The 21,758-nt window shown below is 35.5% G+C and overlaps 2 protein-coding genes, 1 long non-coding RNA gene and 1 pseudogene across 7 annotated transcripts; 2 read left to right on the top strand and 2 right to left on the bottom strand.

Moving 5' to 3' along the window:
• Positions 1-734: 734 nt before the first annotated feature.
• On the bottom strand, positions 735-1,109 carry LOC121769236. Its single transcript, XR_006043522.1, has 2 exons — positions 959-1,109; positions 735-852 (listed from the first exon to the last, which is right to left on the bottom strand). It is a non-coding gene; the product is annotated as an uncharacterized LOC121769236 (long non-coding RNA).
• Positions 1,110-2,545: 1,436 nt separating this feature from the next.
• On the top strand, positions 2,546-4,326 carry LOC121768614 (annotated as a pseudogene).
• A 1,778-nt stretch (positions 4,327-6,104) lies between these two features.
• On the top strand, positions 6,105-10,919 carry LOC121768512 (clavaminate synthase-like protein At3g21360). Of its 5 annotated transcripts, none has more exons than XR_006043385.1 (3): positions 6,105-6,513; positions 6,717-8,310; positions 10,491-10,919. XR_006043385.1 is itself a non-coding variant. In XM_042165046.1 (3 exons), exons 1-3 carry the CDS (start codon positions 6,163-6,165, stop codon positions 7,896-7,898), a joined length of 612 nt encoding a protein of 203 aa, XP_042020980.1. In that variant the 5' UTR covers positions 6,105-6,162; the 3' UTR covers positions 7,899-7,932. The 5 variants fall into 5 exon arrangements, 2 of the variants coding, with proteins under 2 accessions (XP_042020980.1, XP_042020979.1); XR_006043386.1 differs by lacking the exon at positions 10,491-10,919 and adding an exon at positions 8,798-9,096; XR_006043384.1 differs by lacking the exon at positions 10,491-10,919 and adding an exon at positions 8,795-9,096.
• Positions 10,920-11,036: 117 nt separating this feature from the next.
• LOC121768511 (lysM domain receptor-like kinase 3) lies at positions 11,037-15,336 on the bottom strand. The gene is made up of 11 exons (XM_042165043.1): positions 14,436-15,336; positions 13,635-13,712; positions 13,196-13,495; positions 12,781-12,929; positions 12,606-12,695; positions 12,404-12,509; positions 12,121-12,272; positions 11,937-12,034; positions 11,734-11,860; positions 11,551-11,658; positions 11,037-11,473 (listed from the first exon to the last, which is right to left on the bottom strand). Exons 1-11 carry the CDS (start codon positions 15,043-15,045, stop codon positions 11,309-11,311), a joined length of 1,983 nt encoding a protein of 660 aa, XP_042020977.1. The 5' UTR covers positions 15,046-15,336; the 3' UTR covers positions 11,037-11,308.
• Between the last annotated feature and the right edge of the window lie 6,422 nt (positions 15,337-21,758).

Genomic DNA, 21,758 nt, shown 5'->3' with positions numbered 1-21,758 from the left:
ATCCAAAAGAAGAAACCATAAAATAGATGACCAGTTATTTCGATACGAATATCAAACAAACTAATTGTAATGGAAAGAAAAACATAGGGGGGGGGGAGTTTACCTCTTCTGCTGCTATGTAAATGGAATGGCAGCAGTGGCGGCGAAAAACCCTAAATTCCTTATTTCAATTTGGAACGCACAAGGCTAGGCGTATTATATAAGAATCGGAAAGTCATATCTTGTGTCGCCAACCATTAAAACACGACTACTTCATATATAGCTTGGCAATATGCACTTACTCATTTATGCCAATTAATTCAGCCAGCCTTTTCCACTAAAACAAGATTCTTTAACCAGGAATGACAACTTTTTCTTTTTACAATAGTAGAATAATCGAGGCAGATATCTCCAGCTTTCATCAAACAAAAATGCTGATGAAATCAACCCCCCTTCAATATCAGACTCTAAAACTTAAAATAGCTGGATGGATCTAATAAATTTATTATTCAAAGCATATCAGCTCACTCAAACCAATGAGTAAACAGAGACAACCTTTCATTGAAACTAAACAACTAGAAACAGATACACCAGAACAAATGGGATGGGACGAGTTTAAGGCTTAACTAAAGTACTTGTGAGTGGCAGATGAAGCTATTTTAAATCTGAATTGTAAATCTGAAGAACAACAGAGTGATAAGACAAGCTCTGATTCACAATCAACTGCATCACGTAAAACAGATACACAGAAGAAATTAAAAGGAACAATATTCGTCTCCTGCTAATTCATCTTCAGTTCATTTGTTTTTGCCATCAAGCACAAAGTGAATCAGCCAGCAAAATGAGATTTATGACCAATTCATCAGCACAATTCTAGAAAAACAAAACCGTCTAATTTGTGACAGATAGAAGAAATAACAATTGGAATGCTAACATTATAATTAAATCCATCATAATCACATTTTACATTCACACATACCGCAGTTAGAAACCTCTCTGTAGTTGGAAGATGCAGATTGAAGAAATCACTAGAGAAATCTACCGAAAATAGGCGTTATCGGCGGTTGAAGATGGCGGGGGCATTCGGCCCAAAACACTCTTTCTTCTTCGATGGGCTTTGCTTACGCACCATTTACTGAATTAAACGCAAATAATGATGCATGTCTTTTTTTTATTATTATTTATATATATTCGGTCCATCAATAAGAGCATCCACAATCGTGCTCTTGCCAGCGAGCAAGGTTGTGGGCCCGGACCAACTTTTTCTGTCTGTTCTCTGGCAAGAGCACAACACCTACAGTTGTGCTCTTCCGCAAGGACGAGCAAAATTCAATTAAACAAAAACATTTCCATAATATTAAAATTCATTAAAAAAACCTAAATAATATTACAAATGACAAATAAAATAAAAACGACATAATTAAAATCCTAAAAATTAAAAATTACATAATTAAAATACTACAAATTAAAAATTACATAATTAGACTCCTAAAAATTAAAAATTACATAATTAAAATCCTAAAATTTGAGATTGAGAGAGTTGTTTTGTATAGTGTCATTTTTTTGTGTTTGAAATGAGACTATTTATAGATGAAAGTATGAATTTTGGGGTAAAAATAATGAAAAAAATAAATTAAAAGTGTGGAAAAAATGGATATATTTTATTAGGAAGTGGGAAAATATTTTTTTTATTAATTTTGAAATTTTCAGATTTTTTCGATTTTTAAAAAATAATAATAAAAAAATGATAAATCAACGCGTCAATCAGAGCATGCCACGTCGACGCCTCGTGCTCTTGCCGCTGGCACGGACGTGCGAGCACGTCCGTGCCAGCAGCAAGAGCGCAGTGGCGGCGGAGCTCGTCCTTGCCAGCGGCACGGACGGACGGACGCCGTCCGTCCACCGTTGTGGACGCTCTAAGCCAAATTGGGCTTCATTTATTCGGCCCATCAATAATAAATACAGTAACCAATAATCAATAAGTAAAATATAACAGAAAATAAGTTTTAGGGAGTTACAATAATACAATCGATTCTTGCTAATACATCAAATGCATCGATGGTACGAGGCGTTTAGATGGTCGAATTTTTTTTATGGTGGTTGTTGCTAAAATAAAGAAAATCCTAAAATTTACTCCGCATAAAAAAACATTTTAAAATATTGGGTTGGTTCAGCCGACCTATGCACCATCTTGATCCGCGGGTTCTGGCAACAACTCGTATTATATTATTTTGGCTTAGACACTAATCTAACTCGTTCAATATCAACAAAAAACAGTACATAGTGATAGTAGATTCATTTTTTCAAGTCTAACCTGATCGATTTTAGCACATTATTAGGAGTATAATTTATTAAGTTGCCGGCTGGAATATAAGAATTCAAAAATAAATGAGCCACAAAAATTGATGGAGGCATCGAGCTATATATATATATATTTTTGAAATAAGTGAGCCAAAACTCAAAGGAAATAAAACAGATGGCTGCAAAATACTTATTCACTAGAGTGAAAACCCCATTTCAGAGAAAATTCACCGGAGAAACTTTTCCGGCGGTATTATCTCCGGGAATGCCGGCAGCCGTCAAGAAGGAGAAGAGTTTGCTCGAGTCTCTCCTGCAGAGACACGGCGCCATTCTATTGCGTGGCTTCGATTCTACAGCCGCTGACTTCAACGACGTCGTTGAAGCCTTCGGCTACGAGGAGCTGCCGTATGTCGGCGGCCCCACTCCCCGGACTAAAGTAGTCGGACACTTTATCACGGCCAACGACTCCCCGTCTCACCGGAAAATCCACTTCCATCATGAAATAGCACATGTGATCGTACTATATCCTTACTCTAATTAACTTGTTTTTCTTTTTCCACTATATTAATTCCAATTTCGTCTATAAAAAATAGTCATGTTTTTTCAATGTGGTTTGTTAACCAAAATTATTACTCCGTATATATCTGTTTATGGTAAATTTCTCGGTGAAACTTGTGTCGACTACTGTTAAGACTACTTTTTCGTATTGAAGAAAAGTGTACGTGGCTGTTGCAGCTGCCGTTGTACCCTCGGAAATTGTTTTTCTTCTGCGAAGAAGAAGCGGCTTCCGGGGGAGAAACGGCAATACTTCTAAGCCATATTGTATATGAGAGGATGAAAGAGAAATTCCTGGATTTTGTTGAAAAAGTTGAGGAATTGGGATTGATATACACAAGATTTTTAGAGGGAGAGGACGATAATTCATCTGCCGTCGGTCGTGGCTGGAAATCTATGTTTCGAACCACTCAACAAAGGTTTGTCCTAGCTAAATCTGTACTTTGATAACATAGTAATATCAAGATAGACAATTATATGTGGACATTTCTAATTGTTTGATATCATATTTAAGCTTAACTCAAAGTCCTACAAAAGACAAGGGTCCGCCTCAATCTTGCCAAAATTATAACTTTAACCATGTTTATGCCAATTTGTCAAGTTAAGCCAATGTTACTTAATACTACAACAAAATTTAGATGATTTCTTTTCTATCAAACAACAACGAAAAATTCTTATCTCTGCATATTTTGACATTAAGCCATTATTTCTTATCTTGTTTTACATATCTTCTCATGTTCCGCCTTTCTTTCTTATCAAACAGATAATCTTATAGAATGAATAATCATTATTGTAAAATTGTGCCTTTTATAGGAAGTGGTTGGACCTGAAACTAATTGGGCCTACAGTTATTCGGCCCATCAATAAGCCAATTGGGCTCAATTATTTCGTACTCATAAGTTAATAACCTACTATTAACCTCTAAATCGGGACACACTAATGAAATAACCAATAGATACTGCCCACTCTACTCTGTCCCTGAAAAGTATGAACTTTCTAATTTTAAAAACTCTTCTCTCTAATTAGGTAAGACCCATTCATTTCAAATAAAATGCTCATACTATTTGGAAACGGAAAGAGTAGTACGTAAAATGTAACAGAAAATGTCGTACAATTTCATAAGGGGCAGCAAAGCTAAAGGTAATTCTGAAATGGACGGAGAAAGGAGTGAAAATGACAGTGGGGCCCATCCCGGGAATCAAACGGGATGAAACAAGGCCGCATCGCAAGATATGGTTCAACTCCATTGTAGCTGCTTAAATGGCGGAGGGGGGCGACCGGAACGATCCCAAGAAGACGGGAGTGAGTTTTGGCGACGGAAACCCTTTGCCGGAAAGTATAATGCATGATTGTATGAAAATCATGGAAGAGGAAAGCATTGATATTCCATGGAAGAAAGGGGACCTTTTGATGATTGATAATCTTGTAGTTCTTCACTCGAGGAAACCATTCACCCCTCCACGTAGGATTTTAGCTGCACTATGCAACTAGCTCATGCATCTTCAATCAATTGGTAACAAACTTCCGCCTTCTAAAAAAAATAGTTGACTTTTATCATTTTGGTCCGTCCACTAAAATTTACTCCTTCTATCTCTCAATAAGAGTCTTATTTTATCATTTCCGTCTGTCTCCCATTAAGAATCGTATTTCACTTTTATCATAAATGGTTGTAGCCTCATATTCCACAAACTTATTTCACTCACATTTTAGTATAATATTATAGTACTCCCTCCGTCCCCGAATAAGAGTCGCTAATTTCTATTTTGGGTCGTCCCCCATTAAGAGTCACTCTTCATTTTTACCATAAATGGTAGTAGGCCCCACATTCCACTAACTCACTCCACTCACATTTTATTATAAAACTCATATAAAAATGTGGGTCTCACATTCCACTAACTTTTTCAACCAACTTTTCTCTACATTTCTTAAAACTCGTGCCCGGTCAAAGAGCGACTCCTATTAGGGGACGGAGGGAGTATATAAGTAGACTTATCTTCCACTAACTTATTCAACCCATTTTTCTTTACATTTATTAAAACTGGTGGGGCTGGCATCGTATTAGAGCATCCACATTCATGCTCTTGCCAAAGAGCATGGATGTGGGCACGGATCCACTTTTTTTCATTTTTTACTTTCTGCTCTTCCGCAAGAGCACAACTCCCACATTCATGCTCTTCCGCAAGAGCATGTTCAAGGGTCACACCATTCTATTATTCAATTTAAATACTTCAATTACTAAAAACATTTCCATAATATTAAAATGCATTAAAAATACCCGAAATACTATTACAAATTACTAAAAAATTAAAAATTACATAATTAAAATCCAAAAAATTAAAAATTACATAATTAAATTCATAAAATTAAAAAACTCACTACTCGTGGCCGAATTTCGCCCAAATGTATTTGATTAAGATCCATTTTTGAATTTAGAGTGTTTGAGTGAGAGAGGAAGATGTAGGTGAGTTGTATGAAAAAATATGAGAAAGGTATGAGTGAGAGATAATTTGATGTAAAAAATGGATGATGAATGTGTGTATTTACAGATGATTTTGGGATTAAAAAATTAAATAAAATAAAATAAAAGCAAATATGGTAATAAAACAACTATATTTTTGGGAATCCAAAAATATTTGTATTTAACTTTTGGGATTATTTTTTATTTTTTTAAAAAAAGAAGAAAATTCCAACGAAAATTCCGTTGGCGAATCAGAGCCCACCATGCTGCTCTTTGGCACGACGGTGCTCTTAGCTAAGAGCATGGCCGTGCCGTCGGCAAGAGCTCCTACTCTTAGCTAATAGCACCGATGCGGATGCTCTTAATTTTTAAGCCTAATACTCCATTCGTCCTTGAAAATTTGTCACTTATTTCTATTTTCGTCCGTTCTTAAAAATTTGTCATACTTTCACTTTTATCATTTTTAGTAGTGGATCTCATATTCCACTAACTTATTATCACTCATGTTTTATTATAAAATTAATATATAAAAGTAGGATTCACATTTCATTAATTTTTTCTAACCTGTTTTCTATTACATTTTTTCAACCTATTTTCTATCAGCATTTTCTTATACAAGACACATGTTTAAATCTAACTTAATAAATGAATATTGACAAAAACATGTACTAGTAAATTTCATATGGCCAACTTTTTGGCACATCATCATGATTATTTGGCTGCTGGTCGTGTGACTTTTTAAACCACATGAAAAAAAAATATAAAATCCTAAATCATAGGATTTCTATTTTGGCTACCAAATTTAAAGGTGTCGAAAAATTGGTTGAGCTTGTGAATACAGTGGGGCAAAACTCAAGGAAAAGAAAAACATGGCCGCAAAATTCACTACAGTAGAAACCCCATTTCAGAGAAAATACGGCGGAATAACTTTTCCGGCCGTATTATCTCCGGCAATGCGGACATGTACTTTGCCGGCAGCTGTCAAGGAGCAGAAGAGTCTGCTGGAGTCTCTTCTGCAGAGACAATGCGCCATTCTATTTCGTGGCTTCGATGCTACAGCCACAGCTGCCGACTTCAACGACGTCGTTGAAGCCTTCGGCTATGAGGAGCTGCCATATGTCGGCGGCCCCTCCACTAGGACTAAAGTAGTCAGACGGGTTTACACGGCGAACGACGCCCCACCTCACCGGAAAATCCATTTCCATCATGAAATGTCCCATGTGATCATATGTCCTCTTTGCTATAATTGATTCAGTTTCATAAGAAACTGAAAAAGTCAAAGTCTTAGCTGATGCAGTTCAAGCCATTCCAAGACTTTGACTTTTTCAATTTATGTCGTCTGTTGGAACTGCATCATTCATTTCTTTATTTATTTTTTCTACAATATATACTGATGAAGGGTGTGTACGTGGTTATTTTCCAGGTGTCGTCGTATCCTCGAAAATTGTTTTTCTTCTGCGAAGAAGAAGCGGCTTTCGGGGGAGAAACTCCAATACTTCTAAGCCATATTGTGTACGAAAAAATGAAAGAAAAATACCCAGATTTCGTCGAAAAATTAGAGAAATTGGGATTGATATATACAATATTCGCGGATGAAGAAGACGATAATTCATCTGCCCTTGGCCGTGGCTGGAAATCTATGTTTCACACTGAAGATAAGATTGTGGCTCAACAAAGGTATATTACACCCTAAGATTAGCATCATTTCCAATTGCTTCATTTTCCAATTTCAGCTTTCATACATACTATATTTTTGCTCAACTTAAATTAGCACTGTCATAATATGAATAATAAAAATTAGTTGTACATAAATTCACAAACTTTCAATATTCTGAGTTTTTGGACATGTGCTTTTAATATATAAATACATACTAAATGTTAAACGATGTTTGTTTTAATGCGCAAATAGCATATAACTAAGCTTCAAAGCTAATCTTTAATATTTCAATCTCAGTTAGATTCTTGTTAAAAGCAAATCTTATTTATTTATCCATTAAAAATTGTCAAGCTTTTATGTATTAATTTCTTTAAAAATGGTAGAAAAATAAGAAAGGATCGAAAATAGTGCATTTACATACAAATAATCCAAAAATACATTATATAATTGTATGCGGATAAATAAATCATAGTATTCAATATATATAGAAATGAAAATTTTCAATCGGAGCTTAAGTAAAGCCACAATCAACTACAATAAGTAGATTAGGAGTTAGTCAGAGATTAATTAATTCAACAATTAAGTAGACTAGGAGTTAGTAAGATATTAATTAATTTTATATAGAATCTATTTATCTACAATAAATATTAATTAAAGTCAACTAAAATGTACAATTTTCTTCAATAAAATGAGACAATTGAGAAATGTATAAAATTTATAATTTAATTAGTTATTTTTTTAAAAAATTATAAGATTGACCGGAAGTTATCCAAAAATTATGATTAAAATTTTTCTTTTCATTTTCTATCTTACTCCTAGCTTATCATAAAATAGTCGCACAACCTGATAGAGAAGAACATTTGTTGGATCAATTCTTTTTTGGTAAAGGTCATTAGTTGAATTCCATTCTAATGAAGAGCATTACTTGTATTCCACCTCAGGGAGTGACGCATAATGGTTATGCGTCACTAACAGAAAGATGCATAATGGTTATGCGTCGTTAGCTAATGACGCATAACTCTTATGCGTCGTTAATTAGTGACGCATAACCATTGTGCGTCTTTTTGTTAAAGACGCATAACTCTTATGCGTCTTTCTTTATCGATGCAAAATGCTTATGCGTCGTTAGTTAGTGACGCATAACCATTGTGCGTCTTTCATTATCGACGCATAACTCTTATGCGTCGTTAATTAGCGACGCATATTTGTTATGCGTCGTTCGTTGAGTTTTAAATCGGGCAGAAGGCAGAACCAGCCAGAAACGAAAGGCAGAAGGCAGAACCAAGCGACTAAATCGGGCGATTTCCGACGTATCCGAGCAAAATCCGGTGATTTTCCACCATTTTGCAACCATATTACGGTAATTATTCTTCAATTTGGCTAAATGCATCCTTTAATGTTTAATTTGGGCAGATTTTCCGTAATTTAGTAAAAGTAGGGTTTTTGATTAAATTGATGGATTTTTGGTATATTTTTGTTGTTTTGTTGCATATAATTAGGGATTATGATGAAATTATGGGTTATGATGAAATTGATGGAATTTTTGGTCGAATATCCGTAATTTGTGTATTTCATATGGATTTAATTTAGCAAAATTAGGGTTTATGATGAAATTGTTGGATTTGTTGGTCGATTTTCCGTAATTTGGGTATTTAATATGCATATCATTGAATGGGTAGGAGCAATTGAAGCAATTGATTAAGTTTTGTAATTGTGCCCCTTTTGGTGGGCGATTTTATGTAATTTGGGTATTTCATATGCATATATTGCACACCTAAGTTGCAATTTAGTTAGATTGTTGAGGTGTTATGAAAAAAATTGAATCTTGGGTGAATGTTTTGAAGTAGATGGCATCTGCAAGTTCCGAACAACAATTATGTTATGGACCTGAGGATCCATCACTATTGTTTCATCAGAACGAACACATTTCAGCCTATTTGTTGGCGAATGGCACAACAAATGTGTTGAGAGTTCGTAGGACGGAGAGTAAGGTTTGGGCATTGCCAATACATGAAAATGTGATGTATTGGCTTGATGTATGGGGGTTCAGAGGCGTTGTTCAATGTGGAAGGCCGATGAGGATGGACAATGAGCTAATAATTGCCTTGATCGAGCGCTGGAGGCCTGAGACACACTGTTTCCACCTTCCAGTTGGTGAGGTTATTGTAACCTTACAGGATGTGCAAAGCCTGTGGGGTTTGAGAGCAGACGGGAGTGTTTTCACTGGCCGTGACTAAACCCACTAGGATTGTATTCCGGAAGTGGTTGTTCACCTTGCATAACAGGTTTACATGGTACTATCTCATCATCAGAACTACCACCGTCATCATCAGCACCATCACCATCACCATCACTGAGATCGGGGTCTGGCTCTGTCTCAGATAGTGGCCTTGGTTCATCAAGATCATCTGCAACATCTACCTCATCATTCAATCCAACACCAACATCAACAACATCTACAACATCTACAACATCTCTCTGCTCATTCATACTATGATCCAAGCTCATTTGGTCCACCCTCGCAGATGATCCAATACCACAGTCAAAACTCATTTGTTCAAACCTCGCAAATGATTCAATACCATAATCAACAACTGGTGGGATTTCTGCACTCCTCACCGGTGAATACTCAACAAATAATTCAATACACCCACTTGAATTTTGAGCATTGTTGAACATAAACATCACACTGTCATCATTGCAAATCACAGAACATGTATAACCCATACCGGAAGCAAAGACTATACATTGTCTCCATAATAATTCAATTGTGTGTTGGTTCATATCTATTCTCATCGCATCACAGATCATTGCTACCAATTCAAAATAGGAAACACCTGAATTTAATATGATGGAGCTCCTCGGACGAGGTGGTTCATAACCAATACTCATATGTGGTAGTTGAACTACTCTACCACCCCAATACAAACTCACAAATACTTGCATGATTTCTGCATAAAAAACATTTAAAACAACGACAATTAGGGACATTTTTCATACAAGCCCTAATTTGTATAAATTGGGTAAAACTAACAAATGAAAGCACAATAAACATGAATAATGATGAATGTAGCTAAATTGATTAACAAATTACCGGATCTTATGGAGAAATCGCCGGAAATCGCCTGAAAACGCCGGAAATCGCCGAGAGAGGAAATGAAAGTGTGTGAAAGGTCGTTCTGTGAGCTGCGTCTGCCTGGAGGGCGTTAAAAGCCGCCTTAACGACGCATAACCATTATGCGTCGTTCTTTAATGACGCATAACCATTATGCGTCGTTAAGCGACGCATAATCATTGTGCGTCGTTAAAGAACGACGCATAAGGGTTGTGCGTATCATTAAGAACGACGCACAATCATTATGCGTCACTCCCTCAATTAGAATGAATCTATTCTCCTTTATTAATTTGGAATTCCATTATTTTTTAAGCACAAAAGAAGAAAGAGTTCAACATTTGTTCTGCCCCTGCTCACAAAACAACTTAGTACTATAATCTCGAACACGTAAAATGTAACAGAAAATCCCATACCATTTCTAACAGGGCAGCAAAGTTAAACACGAAGCTGGAATGGACGGAGAAAGGCGTGAAGATGATAATGGGGCCCGCCCCGGGCATCAAATGGGACGAAACAAGGCCGCGCAAGACATGGTTCAACTCCATGGCGGCTGCTTACACCGCGGAGGGGGGCGACCGCAACGATTCCGAGAAGATGGGGGTGAGCTTTGGCGACGGAAGCCCTTTGCCGGAAAATGTAATCCATGACTGTCTGAAAATCATGGAAGAAGAAAGCATTTATGTTACGTGGCAGAAAGGGGACATATTACTGGTTGATAATCTTGCAGTTCTTCACTCTCGAAAACCATTCACCCCACCACGTAGGATATTAGCCTCACTCTACAAGTAGCTCTTGTATTCATTCAATCAATCAATCCATACCAAACAGGGGAACTCAGCACGAAAAACTAGCATGTTAGAAGGGAGGGCTCATTTAGTCTATATACCCCAACTGAGGTAGGAATTGAGTCCCTATCATGGAGTAGTATTTTATTTTATGTTTTGTAAATTCCTACTATTGTAATACAAATGTACCAGCAATAAGAGTTTTCTTCAAGAATGAAGGAAGCCTTGAGTGCATACATAGCTTCAAACTCTCACAGATCTATCCAAAAAATAAGTTAGTACTTACTAGTACTCCACTATATAGCAAGTGACGAAAAAAATAATAGAAGTAACCTCAACACACACTAAAAATAAATCTATGCTTCTATACACACAAAACTCCACAGTAAACACAGATGAATTGATCATCTTTAGACAGACACCAAAACTGGCAGTTTTTGCAGTTGTTGATACACTTTCTATCTTCCTTGAACCAGACCACTGAACACCTGGCTGTTGCCGGCAAGAGTCGCTTCCCACTCGACCGAGGACAACAGTATCTGCGAAAGCGATATCACCACCTGCTTCATGTCCGGCCTCAAAATGGGGTCCTCTTCAACGCATTGCTTCGCCAAAATCGCCAACTGGACAGTAATTAACACAAGTTGCTCAAAACATGTTCATAATCACGTCAGAAACCTAGCACGCAACGTAAACCTACCTTGAAAAGACAGTCGTGCGGATACAGATCCATGAAGTTAGGATCGACATGATCCTTCAGGCTTGCCATGGTCATGGAGTCGGGCGAGTTCCTCATCGCTGCCACCATCTGAGATTTCAGCGCGCGAAATCAGAGAAACTTGAGCAAATATGACAATTTTTTTGTGTGGACAAAGCGACTTACAATGGATACTAACGAGCGCCTCTCAGCACTCCTTGTCATGGCCTCCTTTCCGGACACCATCTCGAAGAGCACCACACCGAACGCATAAACATCGCTTTTAGTCGTTGCGAGGCCATCCCTCATGTACCTATACGAGCCAGAGAGTGAAATCATCGTCTAGAAATAGAGGGAAACGCGAATACTTATGTGGCATTGCTACTTACTCGGGAGCTAGATAGCCATATGTTCCGACAACTCTGGTGACGGACTCTTCCCCATCATTTGCTGTTGCAACGAGCTTGGCCAATCCGAAATCTGATATCTACAACGAGTAAAATCAATCAGCTGAAATAACAGAACGCGCTGGCTATCAGCAAGCATACGCTTGATGCAGAATAGGTGAAGAACCTTTGCTCTAAAGCTCCCATCGAGTAAAATATTGCTTGTTTTGATATCACGATGCACATAGTGAGGTTTAGTGTGCTCGTGTATGTACTCCAGGCCTCTAGCAGCATCGAGTGCTATTTGCAGTCTCATTATCCACGATAGTGATGTATGGCCTATCGAAAATCACGAATAAACATTTTAACATCAAATGAGAGAACCAAAGTGCATTTTTACAGTGATCTCCCTTACGATCGCGAAAAAGGGATCAACAATATACGATACACACATTTTTAAAGAAGCTCACCTTTGTTTTGAGGGTCGTGCAGGTGACTTTTAAGTGAACCCTTTTGAGCATATTCGTATATGAGAAAGAGATCTTCACCGCTAGCTGTGTAACCGATTAATTCTACCTTTGGAAATAGAAAAAATAAACAGTCAACTACCTTTTTCGAAGAACATTACGTTTATCTTGGAAAGGCAGGACAGAGAACAGTGATCAGAATTACCAAATTTGTATGATGAACTTTGCATAGAACTTTCATCTCTGCCATGAATTCTTTCGTCTTCGTAGCAGTCATCTTTTTAACAGCAACTTCCTGAAATTTCAAGCATGTTTACTCTGTTCATGAAATTTATCAGATGTTCGATATCATCATTAGCAAACTCGAAAGCGTAGCAGACCTGGTCCTGCTTTAGTAGGCCATAATACACGGAGCCGTATGTTCCATGTCCCAGGAGATTAGATTCAGAAAAGCCGTCTGTTGCAGACAGAATATCTTCGTACGTGAAAACTAACGGCTTCTCCACCTCAAATACATCGGTTCCTATAACTGGAGAAAGCAAGCACCACATACACAAAGCTTCATTATCTGATAGTTGGGTTTCATTTATGCCATAAACATCACTTCCTAGCTGAGAATTCGATTATTACAAGTCGAAACTATTAAAGAAGCGTAGCAACAGTTTGCTCATGAGGATTAGTTAAGGAGTTATGCTAATTCAAGTGAAATAGTAGTCAGCAATTAGTCATACAATTCATATTGACACAGTTGCATCCCGAAACGTGACTTAAATTCGGAAGGTCTGATGTTTATACCTGTGGGGATGTTCATATGCCGATTGCTAGATTCCCCATTAGGCCGCTGGAAGTCTCCGGATTTGCCACATACCGGCCTTCCTGAAGCACAGCAGAAACTTGTGTTTCGCAGAATCTGAAATTTGTGAGAGCTCTTCCCATCCGAGTCTTTTGCTTGGCTTCCTTGGGTTCCCCTGCAACAGCCCGATGATCTCAAGCAGACGAAAAGAAGCACCACCACGATAATAAGAGCCAAACCAACAGCCAGACTTCCAATGATCCACCAATAAGGTATGTGACTCTTTTTGTTCACCTGATCTCCTGCCATGAACATTAGACTATACATTTATGAGATATGCGTTCAGTCTTTTAGATAATTTAAATCGACGAGATTGCAAATCACGTACGTTACTGAAGCTATCAAAAATGTTGAGCACATCTGCAGAGGAAAGTTACATACCTACAATGTCATCAACAGATGGAGCTGGAGCAGGAGCCGCGGTAGTGTCATTCTTTACAGGATAAGGTTCACCAGGAACTGAAATGTGGTTGTAATCAAAGTCAGAATGGAAAGTCAGTTCCACGAAACTTGTTATTCGAGTTAGTGCTCACTCCCTCATAATTGTCCATATAGCTGACAGCGGACTACCAGATCATAAAAATTGGTATCACTATCACAGTCATTCGAGGAGGACCTTCTCAAGTGCATAGTTCGAGATTTGCACAGTACGATATAGACCATCAATCACTCTATTAGCTCCTACGAACCAGCTAGCAACAGCATTTCAAGTCTTAATTTGATAGCACCACCCAAATCTCAGTGGCCCAAATCAAAGTCAAGAATCATACCTCAATCCAACTCTAAAATTAGAATCAGAAAGCAAATCATTGCTCCTTTCAGACGACATCGTGTAACTTCATGACCTTCGTATTGAACTAGAAATTTAACCTAATTTAATCTACCTAGATAGCATACCAAACCACACCACCAAACCTTTTTTGCTCCAATTGACAAGCCTACACTCGACTTCATCATCAATCACACAAAAGCAACATAAATCTCACTTCAATCTCGACAAAAAACATAATCTTTCTTCTTTTAACATACTAAGTTCAGAAACTTTACAAACCTAACTGTTGTCTGCTGAGAACAATACATAAACAAACATCAATAACACCAAGTGCCACTCAAAACAAGAATCCACCAAAACACAAAACACCAATGATTTCACTAAAACAGCAAGAAACTCCAAAAACATACCAGAATTCAGGGGTATGTAATAGAGAGCTCCAACAGTGACATTATCAGGATTAGCAATCTCATTAACACTCTCAATACTATCCATACTAACTCCAAATCTGCTAGCCAGAGACTCCACACTATCCCCCTCTTGCATCACATAGCTCATCAGATAATTCCACAGCCCACTCGAGCAGCCACACATCAGCCTCAGCGACACCACAGAGCCTGTCCTCGCCGCCCTAGTGATATTCGAGGGAAAATAGGCCAACCCATCATAGGATTCCCTCACTAGACCATAAACAGAGCCGTTATTCTTTCTCACCGTAAAAGTTGTGTTGCTCAAGTACTTACGCAGCCCCAAAGCGCAAGAACAGTTCTTTTTGATGAAAACGTAGTCCCTCCCATTTCCTTCCACGGTTACATCTTCTTGCAACACATCAAACATGCTCAGAATCACTGGCAGCGTCTGCTGCGGCGTGGGCTTGAAGGCTAGAAACGATGTGCATAAGCGAGTTGTGTCTGTGCAATTTAAAGGGGATGGATAATTCTCTGCTGCAGCAAAAGCTTTAATTTTGAGGAGTAGTAGATGAAGAAAAACAATCAAGATTGAAGCTTTGTGACGACCCATTTGCTTCTGCGGCAGATATCCAAATCTTAATGAATGCCCAACAAAAAAGATGGGATCTTTTGAGTGGAATTGGGCACCAAAATCGAATCTTGGCTGAATTTTGTCAGCTACAAATGACAGCTACAACAAAATGGCATCCAGCGATAAGATTATGAATGGAGAATGATGATTTGATAGAGGGAGTGAGAGAAAGAGGAAGGAGACAGGAGGTGTGAGCTTAGCAATTTCCCCTGTTTTGGGTTTTTGTTTGTTTTTTGGGCTGAAAATAAGGGGCAAAGTGATTACTGACTGATAACTGCAACAGCAAGAAAGTGTAAAAAGAGAGAAAGTGACTGCCACGAGTGAGAGAGGATATTATATTAGTCTTTGCTGAACTACTTTCTTTAATATTTTTTGTAGTGAACAAGTAACCTTGAGATTGTTTGTTTTAATGGAAAGATAATTTCACTTTTTGATTAATCTGTCAAATAAATTTAATATATTATCATTGGACTTTGATTTGATGATGATTATTCCAGGTGGATTTACTTAGCTGTGTAGAATTAAATTAAATTAAATCACTGTTTAATTAAGCATGATCTATGCTTGCATTCATACTTTAATGAACTATTTATTAACTGGACCTGAATACTATAATGATTAGTTTATTTCAATGTGACCTGTTTTTTTATTTTCTACTAATTTAAAACTTAAAATAATTCTAGTACAAAAAAAATCTTCTTTTTAGAAGGAGATATGAAGATATAACATATTCTTGTATTTATCTCAAATTAGTGCTAACAATCACCAAAAGTACTCAAAGACATGAGTCAAAATAATTAAATTCTGCATTTACATTCTAATAAACTAATAATGTAGTATAATGATATATTTCGTTTACTTTGGATAATTGTCATTGTTAGTCCAAGAAAAAAAAGATGTAGACAACTGGACCATGTGAAGTATGGAATATATAGTTGCCCTTTTGCGTAGATATACAAAAAAAAAAAGTGGGAAATTCCGGATAAAAATCATTATTTTGTGAAAATATTTTATTTGTGGGGAATATGCTAACATGAATAGTTATATTTATTAGTTTTAACTGAATAATTTAAATTAGTTGGTATTTTGGCTGGCATTGGAAGGGAAAATAACACACTTGACATTGGACAGTTGTGGATGGGCCCCACATAATTGCCGCGCTTTTATCGTTATAAATATTCCTCACGGCGTTGACTTTACTGTGATATACACATGATTTTTACAAACCTTTATCATAGAATTTTCAATGTTACCTTGGTTAAAGGATGACATAAAATTTCAAATATGACTTATTCATTAATTAATTGCGTAGTTCTCAAATTAATTCAATTAATCATGTTTTTCTTGATACCTATAATACAGTTTAAAGAATAATACTCTCTCCGTCCCAGCTAAGTTGAGACAAATCATTTGAGCACGGAGATTAAGAAATTGTGTTCAAAAGTAAAAGAGAGGAATAAAGTACGAAAGATAAAGAGTGAGTAAAGTAGATAGTGGAATAAAGTAAGATTGATTGAATGTTTTATTTTTTTATTAAAAAGGGAAATGACTCAATTTAGTTGGGACATTCCAAAGAGGAATACGACTCAACTTAATTGGGACGGAGGGAGTAATTGAAAAAAAATGTAAATCAAGAGTATTATTCTTACAAAATATAGTCTATATAAAGATTGAATTTCATGAATTTTAATGGATCTTTCTATATTTTTGGTAAAACTTGTTAATAAGATCATGTTTACTAGTTGTAAAATTAAAATTTGAAAATTACTAAATTGTTTGATGAATTGAAATAGAGTAATAAGAGTTGGTCAATCAAAAAAATATATTTATCATTAAAATACTTATTACTTGGTCAATAAAAAAATTATATTTATCAATAAAAAAAGAAGAGAAGTGTAGAATAATAGTAATAGTAATATGATAGGAATAGGAAGCATTTGATTACGTATGTATACAATTGTAACAAATGATGTCTTATTTTTCACCGTAGAGTAAATTTGGACAATATCTGCGTGGTGGGCCTGCACGTGCACTGGGCACAACCAATAACGATAGGGCGTGGGCCCAAATAATAACTGCTACACTTCCTACTTCAAATAAATATACTTATATTACAAAAACTAATTTCAATACTTCCAAGAATTATATCACAACAAAACAGTGTAATGAAGCTGATGGGGTATTTAATTAATATCCTGTAGTGCATTTGAAGATATTTTATCCGTCCCATAGAAATTAGATTATTTAAAGATATTATCAGTTTTGATGTATAATTAATAAAATAAAAGAAAAAAAGAAAAATAATGGTGGTGCCCATAAATGATAAAGTAAGAAAGAAAAATATTTACATAAATGAATATTTCTATCGGAAAACTAAAATACTAAATTTTTTTCAAAATTTTGAAAAATAGGGTATTTTAGTAATTTTTGTTTTATATTGTAAAGTTTTAAAAAATTATTAATGCAATAGTTATATTTGAGAGTTTGCAATTTTTGTATACTAATGAAAATAAGCTTAATCGCTTGTAAATACATAGATTGTTGTATGTGTTTTTTTTGTTTTTTAATAATATTGTTATTTTGGTCAAAAAGATAATGAATTTTATTTTCTTTTAAAATTTAGCGTATTTTAACTTTTGTTGGCCAATAACTCCCGAGTTCGATAAAAATTCTAGATATATCGTTAGAATTTTTTGGATGGTGGCTTTGCAATTTTATTCACCACGTTATGTTTTAGTCACTGAAAGTAGTCTAAATAACTCGAAAGTCATTTTTGCAAAACTCTATAGTAGTAGTATATTTTGTTAGATTGAAATTTGGAATTACACATCACCTATATACCATTAGAAAAGTATCACCAAAAAATTCAAAAGCTCATGTATTTTTATTTTTATTTTTTTTATCAGAAATGGGTTTGTAAGTATTTATACTTATATGATCTTTTAAATAATGGTAGGGAAATGAGACATTATTAGTCTTAATTTCTTATTAATTCATAGTAATGACAACTAGTCTCCTCTTATTCGCACGGACTGATACATTTATTATACTACAAATTTTGGCAGTCACTAATTAAATGTTTAATTCCCCATTGACAGGCTACAAACTACAAAGCAAGATTCCTAAATTAATACTATATTCCCCATTCGTGAAATTAATACATTTGGAGGCATGCAAAATATTGGGATTGTGAGCTCTTTAGATTTTCAAGAAAAATTAACTGATCAATAATATGATTCGATTTCTGAAATAGTCGATAATCATTGGATCCTATGCTCAACCTTACACATCAAAAATCAAGGTTCTTACTCAGAATATTTGTTTTGAAAGGACAAGTAAATATAAACGTCTAATGATGTAAATGTCGTGTATTTGATCGTGCTTGATTTTGTTATAATTAACAAGATGACAATCAATCGCTTGCTAGAAGATAGTCATTTATTAACTATTGTGATTCATGTTTGCTTGGTAAGTTATAGCTATGACTAATTATCTCATGGTTATCCATCTATGATTGAATTGTGGGATTGAATATAATGAACCAAACGCACTACATATTTAATCTGTGATACAATCTTGCAAACCGAATACCCCATAAGATATTGAATTAATAAAACGTTAAATCGTCGCATTTATAAATTAAATCGAAGTTGGGCTAAGTTTAGTATTATATGGACATTAGACGTTTTCCATGGGCTGATGTAGCCCAATTTAATTCATTGACTTTGTCTGTTATCTATGATTTCTTAATCTAAGGCCCAATTTAAGTCTAATCCATTTCAGTGTTTGTACACATTTTCATAACCTCACTCTTATAAACAAAAGAAATATGAAACTTTACTAGACTAATTATATTTAAATTTATTAGTATTATGTCTAATTGCAATTACATAAGTCGCTTGCAAATATTTGATTAATTCGAATTACTTGTTATTTAAGTAAAACATAGAATAAGTGGGGGCACTAGCTGCATAAACTACTTGACTTGCAACAAAATTAAATCCTATAAATTAGAACCACTTTTTCTTTTGCAAGAAAGTCCATAAACCTAACTTTAAGTCATAATTGAGGGGAATATGGGGAGCTAACTTTTTGATACATAATTTAATAAACAGTATTTCATTAAAAAAAATGCCTTCTTGTGGGTGGTTGAGATCATGAGAAAACTTGCTTTATTTATGTGAAGCATTAATTCTTTTCTATAATTTTTAAAATAGAAATTTAGTAGCCATACAATTCCCCAACATGTCTAGATTAAATCCTCCACGTTTTTCAAATGGAATTGGACCCCATACTATCCATTCATCTATTCATTTTAATACCATGTTATTTCATACTCCCTCAAAAATAGGCTATTTTATGTTATTCCATATTGTACATTAAAAAATTGACTATTTTTGTCATTTTAGTAATATCTATAAAAATAAACCATCTACATTAATAGTAGTAACTACTCTACATGGGAAAATTGAAGAATCATTAGGTTGGCGGGGTTAAGTTTAACCCCCTTTATTATGTGGCATATTATGATTATAGTGTTAGCAAATTAGAGAGATTATTAAAGTTAAATCAATTCTTTATAACGAATAAAACCGATTGTGATGAGTCATGTACGCATGAAAAGAGACTATGTCAATATATCTATTTAAATATTAAAAGATGTGTAGTCATTATCACAACCAAATCTAATCCCACTTCATAAACCCCTAAATCATAACCGTAAAATAAAATAAGTTGAGAAAACACTTTTTACTTTTTGATTATTTTATATTTACTCTCATCGCCGGGAACCTTTTTAGATGCAATGCACCATGCTATTATACTTGGTTCTATATTATATTAGTAACATTTAAGAATCATCATATCATTTGAGAAAACATCAACCTTTGATCTTATCAACACCTTTATCTTTTTATGGGAAACTTCATCGTTTTCTCTTAACAGAAACTAAGGAAAATTAATCATTTAATTGTTAATCATCAACTGATAATTTAGCCAAATAATGTGTAGTCGCACGAAAGTGTGGACTAAATATTTAATTAATTATATGATCTATTTATTTGAACCTAGTAACTTTAGTTAAACAAAGTTTGTTGGTACCTTAAATTCACCACTAAGAGCATCTCCAATAACCGGCGTCACCACCGCGACGCCGATTTTTCGCCCACGCCGGTTTGACGCCGAACCATTGGAACCGGCGTGGGCGAAATCGGCGTCAAAATCGGCGTCGCCATGCCGATTCCCGCGCTGACGCCGGTTCCGACGCCGATCCTCACGGGCGCCATTGTGCGTCCCGGATCGGCGCCAAACCGGCGTCGATTTAAATTTTTTTATTTTATTTTTCGAAAACACTATATATACGCGCGTTGAGAATTGTAGATGAGTGAAGAAGCGCTGGGCGACGACGGAGACGAGGACGGCGGCGATGAGTGATTTTGTTTTACTTTTTTAAATTAATGTACTTTTTTAATTTTTGTACTTTTTTATATTATTGTATTTTTTTTAAAAGTAATGTACTTTATAAATTTTAATATTATTATTCTAATTTTCTGTATTTGTCTCGTAAATTAAATTCCGTATGTTGATACAAGTGTAAATTAAATTATATAATTGTTATTAGTGATGTGGATAGGTAGTGTGAAGGCTATGTGAGGGCTATTTGATGTCCAGTTGATGTGGCAAGCTGATGTGGCAGGAGAATTGTAGTGCTGATGATGTGTGGCAGTGTGAAGGCTATTTGATGGCTATTTGACGTCCGTGCTTATTGGAGATGCTCTTAAGCTAGACATCTTGATAAAATATTAAGCAAAATAAATTTTAAAATTGTAAAAAAAAAAAAAACATGCCCACCAATGTTAAAGGTAACAACTAACAACTACTCCTTTAACATGTTTGACATATGTATATCTCCGAATATAAAGACCCTTTTTCTTAGTCTTTATCAAACTCGACGGGGCAATTGAAATTTATAATGTGATTGGGAAACAAAAAGATAAAGGGATTAGTTTTACAAAAAAGAGAAACAATTAGTAATCATTTAAAAGAAGACTACGTGGGGCATGATCGATTAACCACACTATAAAAATTTGTTCCGTAATTCGAGAATAAATTATTTTAAAATTGTCTAGAAGCCGAGACGAAGATTTATAAATTAGTAAAACTAATCACTATGTGATACTATCCCAAAAATAATTACTGGAAAAAATGTGAGGGCATAATAAATTGCCGAAAAATGTGTAAAAAGCATAAATAAATTACTATAAAAACTAATTTTCCCAGCTAAGAATGTGAGATAAGATAGCGACTTAATTTCTTTTCTAAGTGCGGCGTGTATGAATTCCAATCCGGAAAACAGTAAAAGTCGCACTCATTGCCCAACGACTCTCGCCACCTCACAAATTGCGCTTTTGATTTGACGCCCAAATCACGAGCTGCCCCCCACTCGCCCCTCCTTCACCACCCACCGTCCGATTATCTCCAACGGCTGAGATCTCTTCAGACATTTTTATTACCAATTTTGGAACTTAATGCAATCGTGATGTGACGCGGAGATACCAACTGTCGCCGCGAGTGAGCCTCGCGTATTCTTAATTTTTTGTGAACCTTTTTATTTTCATTTTTTACTGTAGAGTTAAACATTAAATGTTACCTTAAATGGAAATTATCAGTTTGAAGAACATATGACTCCATTC

Source organism: Salvia splendens, chromosome 15 (assembly GCF_004379255.2).
Source record: "Salvia splendens isolate huo1 chromosome 15, SspV2, whole genome shotgun sequence".
NCBI lineage: Eukaryota > Viridiplantae > Streptophyta > Magnoliopsida > Lamiales > Lamiaceae > Salvia > Salvia splendens.
The sequence above is the reverse complement of the archived record's forward strand: the minus strand, read 5'-3'. Positions and strand labels throughout refer to the sequence as shown.